Below are 8,933 nucleotides of genomic sequence, written 5' to 3'. Positions count from 1 at the left end.
ATTTTTTATCCCCATAATTTTATACAGAAAAATCAAGTTTTTAATAAGAGGGCCAAAAGTACATTTCAGCAAAAAAGAATTATCAGTTTTTTATTTTCATTAAAAATGTAATGCAATTAGAAACCTTCATCCAAACATCCCCATCTATTCCTTTGCTAAAAAAAAAAAAACATCCCCATCTATTGCTATTTTGTAAATATACTAATAATTACAAAAAGATTAATTTTTGTTCTATCATCAACTGTTCTCAAAAAAAGAATTGTTTTCAAATTTTGGAACAGTGAAAATAATTTAAAATAAAATAAATAACAAAAAAAGAAGTGAAAATCAATTTCTCATAACAAACAGTAGGCTTCAAGCAGTTCATAGCTTCCAAGAAACCAAACAAAGTATAAATGACACCTTTGCATTAATTATCCTTGAATTTGATGATTATTTCATGATAAGCATGCTCTCTATTTCCAGTCTAAAATTGCAACACCTTTGGCTGCTTATCACAGCATTTTCAGTGTAAAGTACCTGGTGCTTACACTTATTTGCATTTTAAGGCTGTAAATCATTTCAATTAAGAGTTTGAAAAAAAAAAAAAAAATCTCAACAATGATGAAACTTCTCCTCAAAACAATGATGAAACTTAAGAACATTTATTTTTCCTAAGATGTAACTGTACAAAAATAATAACATATCTATAAACAAGTAAATGGAGTTTATCAATCCTTATTCTACACATAGTAGACATCTACTGTTGCTGAATTATGTTGATGTGTGATGGAAACAAAAGCACCAACGCCAAGTCATTTTGACTCTGCAATCTGAATTAATTTCGTAAAAAGTGGTAAACTTTGTCTATCAATTTAGAGAAACAATCAACCAGTTTCAAGAGCAAGTCCAGCTACTATAAAAACCCCTGCATCAATTCAGAAGAGTTATTAGGATTCATCACAGCTTATGCCAAAATTTGATCAGTAAACAAAAACTGCAAGAAGAATATATCATCTGATGCTGAATGAAATAAAGGTAAACATGAATCAGTTGAATTCCTTGAGAGAAACGCCTCTTAGCGATAAATAATAATACATAGCAAAATATATATCGCCTAACTAAACCTATCATCTAAAGGGAGAATAAGGCATTGTCTTAATTAAAACTTTCAATGAGATCCCATTGTTTAAGTAACCAGCAGTAAGAACTTCAACACCCCATAATTTTAAAGGTGCATTAGCAGGCAGCAGAAGAATGTAAGCATTGTCAATAATGGATGGGACCATGTATTCTACATTTTATGTCATCATTATGTGAGCATGTTGTATGTTGTAGATAGATGAGTCAAACCACATGATGCCATGAAGGCATTAAATAGAGCTGAAAAATATACTTTTGTATTATCACTAGTGAACAGAATGACCAGATTGATTTCCTTATTTCGCCACAAGTTCTTGAAAATAGAAGACAACTCTTTACATTGAGAAAATTCATCAATGAAAAGAACAAATTGCCTAAAAAACATGGATAGAATTGACTTGACTCAGACTCCAAACAATAGTATCGACGTTGTTTGAAAAGGAAGCTTGAAGTATTATATAATGTTTTTCTAAAATAAATTAAGTGTGATTGAAGTATTATATGATCGTTTATCATGTTAATATGTTACTTTCTAAAAAACATTTCATAGTGTCCGTAATTTAAAAAGAGTTTTGATAAATGAACACAAAAACGAGACAAATATACGACACGATCGTATACATATTCAAGTTTTTACTTCTTTTTTTTTTTTTTTTTCTTTTAATTTTCTCTTTCTTCTTTTTCTTCTTTCTGGTCTTTGCAACTCTCACCCACCATGACCTCTTCTCTCCAGTGAGATCTACGGCGTTCTCTCTACTTCCCCACACCACTTTCCTTCTCACCACCATCGTCCTCATCGGTAACCATGCTTTGATCTTCCGTTCAGATCTACAACTCCACCGCCGGCGAATTCCTCTTCTCCCTCACACCGCCGGAGAACCGTACAGTGATAGTTTCATTCGGTCTCGTTTATAGTAATCGGAAAGCATGATGAGAAGGTGAATGAGTTTTGGAAGGGGCGCACAACTTGAAAAGATGTACGGGAATGTGATGGTTGTCCGCCGGCGGTGCTTGTCGTCGCATTTGAATGCTGAAAAAGTTGCAGCAAAAAAGAAAGAAGCAGAATCGAATAGAGAACATGGAGAAAAGAAGATGGAAATTGACGAAATAGCCCCATTTTTTAAATAGGAAATGACAAGTCTAATGGATGAGTTTTGTGTAGGATATAATAAATGATATCTGAGTAGTTAAGGAGTTAGTTGGGGAAGTTATTAGTCAATGTGGTAGTTAGGATTATCTTTTATAAATGGGGGGGCTAATTAGAGATAATTGAATATTGTAAAGTTTTTTAATAGAGTATCAACTATAATGTGAGGGGAAAATCCTTGGAGGAGAGATTCTCTCCTATTCTATCATATTTCTTAAAAAAAAGTGTTCTTTCATAGGAATTCAAATCACGGGTTCTTAACACTTTGTCAGAGTAGGTCACGAAGTTTAGGGTTTTCGAGATATTTTTCATCACAGCTATGGTCTCTCGGCATGACAATTATGGCCAGAGACTCTCACGGCTTAAGAACTAAGGCTTTAGAAGCCAACTCAAATTAATTGGATTGCTTGAGGAAAACCCGCAAGCACTCAAATTTGTAAGTACTTACAATTCAATACTGACAGGACTATGACTCTCGGCAAAAAGAAGTAATTCAATGCAAAAGATATTGCTACCAATTTGATAGACAACTAATATCTTTTTAAGTAAACAAAATGATATAATCATGTCAAATAACAATACGATACCATATAGCTTAAGCAGGAAAACAATATGGTGCATTTAAAGAGCAACAAAAACTTACAATTTGTGCACTACGTAGCAACCAATTTTCTTTCATGCAGACGATCCTCAGTCATAACATTGCTCCTCTTTGTAGATTTTTCCATTGCACTCATGTTGTCATCATTCTTCTCTTTGTCAAACGCAAACTCAAGTTGTTTCTCGACAGACTTGACAACTGCTGTCCGTTTGGTTCTTAACCGGTATGGCGGCGATGCATTGAAAGCCTTATTATTGTCACGGCTTGCGGGACTCTCAGACAATGTCTGAGCTTCAGAATCAGAATTATTCTTGGTTCTATATGGTTCATTAGAAGCATGTGAATCATTGTCGACTTTTAAAACTTTACTAGGAGAAGTTAGTGGTTGGACTCCAGTTCTTCTCCTCCTAAATATGGAAGGAGTATTTGGATAAGTATTAGCAGCCTTTCTCAATATAGATTCAGGGGTCTCCGTACATAATTCACTAACCCTCGCGCGAGGTGGAGTGGTGTAACCAATGGGTGACAACTTAGAACAGTAATCATTCTGCATGCAGAGAATACTTAAATGAAGAGAATCTAAAGGAACTGAACCAGCTAAAAGTGGTGGCTCGTAACACAAAGAACCGCAAGTCTGATTTTCTTGTGTAGATGTCCGGATTAACCCGCTACTACTATTTCTCATTTTACCATTGTTTAAACAATGCTCAGTTATTGAGTTTCCATTGAGTGCAGAATTCTCATATTTTGGCCCGTAAGTTGTTCCAAAATTAGCTCTTGATATATGCTCTGAGTTTCCACAGCTAAGATCCACATTGGATGGTCCAGGCTTGCCTTCTACACAGTCAGAATCAGCAGATTCATTTGCCGGGAGACTTGAAGAATCACCAACTTCTCTAGCTGTTCCTGAGGACTCAAACTGAATCTTGCCACTGTCATCTGGCTTACTAATGGCTGTAGTTTCAGACGATGCTTCAACAGCCACATTTAGTTCTTTATTAGATGAAACAAGTATTGTTTTAGAAGCAGAACGTTTAATTGTATCTTTGGCAGCAACTAGTGGATTGCTTTTTGGAATTGGTGGAAGTTTTCCTGTGGCTAAGTAGAAATCTAACTTCTTCTTCAAAGAACTATTCCAGTGGTTCTTTATTGCATTATCAGTCCTGCAGAAGAAAAAAAAAATACCGAAGATGAATGTTAGCATTTTGTCATAAATATAGATAAAATGGTATGCTATTTCACATCACAATATATATCTTACAACTAGTTCTCAGAGGTTGTATATACTCAATCTGTTGTCCTATCTTTTCTGGTTCAAACATAAATTTCACAGGGATTCAACTAACAAATCACTAGAACAAGACAGATAAAATATATCTTTCATTAATCTGTAATTAAGAAAGAGAGAAAGAAAAATAAATCCAAATACCACCACCACTACTATAGTAACAAAAGAAAATGAAATCAGGTGGAAAATTTTTGCGGCCACTAATCCTGGATGATACTTCACAATTATCATGGTAACGTAGAGATATCATTCCATTATATTAGTTATGACCTTAATTTCCTTTAGAATAACTAAAGAATTAATAAGAAAGTATACCTTCCAGGAAGGACCTTAGCTATTTCAGCCCATTTGTTCCCATGTATACGATGAGCATTCATCAAGGCTAGTTCCTCTTCCAAAGTCCAGGCATCCTTCTTTATATCAGGATTGAGATGATTGTGCCACCTGAAAACATTAGAAAAGGAAAAACCAGTATGATTCGAGTTGTAAATATTGAAAGCAAGTTATACTAATCAAGTCATCAATTTAAAATTGTATTTTTTAAGATCTTCAAAAGTTGATGATATGCAAGAAAAATTTATATTTAATGATATGGAAAACAACATCTTTTATCAGTAAAATTATTTAAAAAGATGCACAAATAATAAATGACACAAACTTCAGCTAACCTACCTTTCTCGACACTGTTTCCCTATTCGACCAGGCAAAGACTTGGCAATCAAGGACCATTTTGTAGGCCCGTATTTTGCCACCAGTTCAACAATTTTATCATCCTCCTGTAAGCCAAGCCAAAGAAGTTAGGGTTTGAACAAAACTGTAGAAAAATTTGGAAAGAAGAAAAGAACTAGGTTTCAACCTCTTGTGTCCATGGTCCTTTAACAAGTTCTGGATTGAGAACCTTTTGCCATCTGTGCAGACATTGAACTTCTGATCTATCAGCAAAAAACTCAGCTGCATTCCACATTTAAAACCAGTGTGAGCATATGCTTTCATTAAGCACTTGGTAGTGAGGCACATGAACAAATAAAAGTGTTCAAACATATGATGATTCTTCGTCACAGAACAATTTAAAACAAATAGTTTAAATATGACTTTAGTCCCTACAATTATAGTGTTTTTGGTTTTAGTCCCTCTAAGTTATTTGTTTGGTTTCAGTCCCTGCAAATTCAAAAATTGTTGCTTTTAGTTCCTGACATCAGCTTACTAGGCCACGTGGCAAGATTTTATTAGACCATGTTTGACATCAGGGACTAAAAAGCAACAACTTTTGCATTTTCAGGGATTGAATCTAAACAAAAAAAATATAGGGATTAAAACCAAAAAACACTATAATTGCATGGACTAAAATCATATTTAAACCAATCAAATATTACAATGAACAACGTAAATAAAAGTTTGAAGTTCTAATTTTAGTGGTTTTCATTCTAAATATTCTGCATCCTGAAGAATCGAAACAAACAAAAAGAATTTTTCAAGCCTATATCTATTGAATAATATATTTGTCTTTCAACTGCAGTATAATCTCTGGCTCCACCCTAGTACAAAGAAAACCATAAATAGAGAAATGTTAGGAACACTATCTTTCTAACACTCACTCTTTTATTGGTTGAAATTCACCCAATAAGAGAATGAGTGTTAGAAAGAGAGTATCCATAGCACTCCTCCCATAAATAATAATCACATAATTTTTATATAACAGCGCAACAGTTTCATAATGATAATTTTCAGGTTCCTTTAAGAATAAATGTCGGCTGAATTTTCTATTTTAAAACAGGTGATGACTGGATCTATTCTACACATTGAAAACACCATCAAAGCACTTCTAAATTTCACCCAGCCCACTTGAAAACTGTGGCATAGATCTTTCTATTTTTCCATCATATACTCTGAGTCCTCCAGAGTATATGATCTATAAGATGAATCAGGATCATCGACCTCTTTTTCACATTGAGAACATACGTATGGTCAAAGTACAATCTACACGAGTTAGCTCTGCGTAAAAAGAGCTGAAGTGGACAAAGCCTGCCGAGGCTGAAAAAAATATCCAGTTTGTGCAAAGCCAGGTTTGGCGTGCTAGGTGTAAGTAGATAGGTGGTTAAAGTAAGGTTACTTGTAGCAACATTTTAAAAAAAAAAACTCTTAAAACAGAGATATTGCAAACATTGTGAGTATAAACCATTTGCATTCAGATTCAGATATACAAAGACACATAAAACCCTTTCACCATTAACTCTGATTCTAGTAACTCCCTCTCCATAAGACTAGGTTACATTTATCGATTCAGCAACTAACCCTCTTTGGAGGATACTGTTTCAGTGAAGAGACTAGGTCACAATTCAACCCCCACCCCCTCCTCATGATACACATTTACTTCATAAATTTGTAAATCACATACAAAGATCATCATCACAGAATTATTGACTAAATGTGTCCATGGAAGAAAAGATGTAGCAATAATAAGTGATTTCAGTTTGTCAAATGCATTCAACAGCAACAACCAAGCTTTATTCCACTAAGTGGGGTCAGCAATTTGTCAAATGCATTAACTCAGGTAAATAGTTACCTATTTTCTTCCAATGCTTTCCCTTAAAAGCTGCAACGGCATTCCTTAATGTCTCATCCTACAATAAATTGAAGAACACAATAAGAACAGTTAATATTAACTTATATGCAAGCAGAGGTAAATGGTAATTGTCAAAGACGTTAAATCAAATTAGCAAAATTCCCAATTCAATCCGCTTTTCTCGAACGAGAAAAAAAACAGATGTCTCCAATCAGCAAAGACTAACCTCCTCTGCTGTCCAACCACCCTTAGCACGCCTTATAGGACCTGTTGTCCTCCTGTACAAACATATACGGTGTAAATCAGTGCATGAACGCCACATCAAAGATTTGCCAAAAGTGAATCAGCTACTATTGTAGAATGTGAAATTAAACCAATAGCAGATTTGGCATAAAACATGTATATTACATCATACTATCCTACACCATCATGATCATTATCCATAATTACAACTGCAACCAAAAAAGTAAATAACATAACAAACATTACCGATGTGAGGGCGATGTGGATGTAGCCGTGGGGCTACATATCCCCGGAGACTTTTGAATTATACTATCACTGCCTTCAGACACAGATGAGCAAGAAGCAACAGTTGATTGTTTATTCTCCAAACAACAAACCTCTGATTCAAACTCATCCATATCCTTCAACCAAAACCTTCAATCCCTAAAAACCCATCAATTACCAAACATCAAAAACCCTAAAAACCAACCTCAATTTCCAAAAAAATCCAAACTTTCACACTTTTACACAAACACAAACAAAACCCAGATCTCAAAATCTATAATCAAATCAAAACCTTCAATTTTTTCCCAAAAAAATAAAAAATAAAAATCTTTATCCAAAACAAAACCAATAAAAAAAACCGTTTTTTACCATAACAAAACACAAAAACTCAATCAAATCAAACAAAAAAAAACCTCAATTTTCAAAAAAAAAAAAAAACAGAAATCTTGAAATTCTTCGAAGAGTGAAGAAGAAGAAGAAGTACCTAAGCAGTGGCGGGAATTGAAGTGAAGCTCATAGAACAAAGACAAAGCAAAATTGTTGTTGTTGTTCTCTCTACGAAGCTAAGGTTTCGAAAAAAAACCTCGAACGTTGAATCAATGGAAAATTGAAATTGAATTTTAATTTTAATAATAATAAACAAAAAAAACGAATTTATATATTTATTTATTTTTTATGAATTGTTGCGTATAACGTTTATCACCGACGTTGCCGTTACTTACCGTTAGAAGTGTGTGGCGTGTTTTTGTTGCTACGTTAATTAACGGCGTTAGGGGAATCAAAGTTTGAACCTCAAACGGCACTTAAGTCGTGACGGCGATAAATGTTGGATTGATTTGTAGCCGTTGGATTGGGGAGAAAGAAGATAGGGTTTAAATGAATGTTGGGTCTAAAGAAGGAAACATTGTAACTAATTTGGTGGGTTAAGAAAGGATTTATTTATTGAGTTTATTAATGTGCTAGGGTTGTTATGAAAATATTCTCCTCTCTCTAGCTAGGCTTATAAAGAAACAAATCTTTATACTTGATTTAATTGAAAGTATGTTTCTTTGTGGAAATTCAAAGTTTATGTTAGTATAATTTTTATAATGTATTTAAATTTGAGTAGTTTGTTTCAAATTTATCAAATTTATTTTTAGGAATAACATTTTTTGGAATATAAAGATAAGAATTTTATTCTAAGGTATATAGAAAAAAATGTTTGTTTAACAGTATAATATTCACGAGAACCATAAAAATATGGATTATAATATGTAATTACATATGAACTTATTCTCATCTCTATGAGAACTTTATTCCTACCCTTTTCTTTGGGAAATTTTTTTCTATTCCCAGGAACGTTTTATACGCGGGATTAAAATTTATTAAACTTGTAACAAATCTAGATATGCATAATTCTATCTTTTTTTTTGTCAAGTAGTCTAGTGGTTAGAGAAATTCATCTTATAGATGAATAAGTGGGGTGTCCAGCGTTCGAACCATGATCCCGCACATATTGTACATTATCCCTTACCAAATCACGTAGGAATATGCATTGCAAATATAACTTGAAACAAATGCACCCTTATTTATTTTATTTTATTTTGAGTAGTGCTTGCAACATTATCTAACACTTATTTATTGGGTTAAAGAGGAGTGCTATATATGAACTCTCTCTTTCTAACACTCTCTCTAACACTCACTCTTTTATTGACTAATACCTAAA

The 8,933-nt window shown here is 33.6% G+C and overlaps 1 protein-coding gene across 1 annotated transcript; it reads right to left on the bottom strand.

The window, feature by feature from the left end:
- Positions 1 to 603: 603 nt before the first annotated feature.
- Positions 604 to 7,873, bottom strand: LOC11415521 (transcription factor MYB3R-3). The gene is made up of 9 exons (XM_003623065.4): positions 7,713 to 7,873; positions 7,211 to 7,387; positions 6,948 to 6,999; positions 6,722 to 6,779; positions 5,015 to 5,109; positions 4,831 to 4,934; positions 4,474 to 4,602; positions 2,913 to 4,033; positions 604 to 907 (listed from the first exon to the last, which is right to left on the bottom strand). Exons 2-8 carry the CDS (start codon positions 7,360 to 7,362, stop codon positions 2,923 to 2,925), a joined length of 1,701 nt encoding a protein of 566 aa, XP_003623113.1. The 5' UTR covers positions 7,363 to 7,387; positions 7,713 to 7,873; the 3' UTR covers positions 604 to 907; positions 2,913 to 2,922.
- Positions 7,874 to 8,933: the final 1,060 nt, after the last annotated feature.

Source organism: Medicago truncatula, chromosome 7 (assembly GCF_003473485.1).
Source record: "Medicago truncatula cultivar Jemalong A17 chromosome 7, MtrunA17r5.0-ANR, whole genome shotgun sequence".
Classification (NCBI taxonomy): Eukaryota; Viridiplantae; Streptophyta; class Magnoliopsida; order Fabales; family Fabaceae; genus Medicago; species Medicago truncatula.
This window is presented reverse-complemented; position numbering and strand designations above follow the sequence as displayed.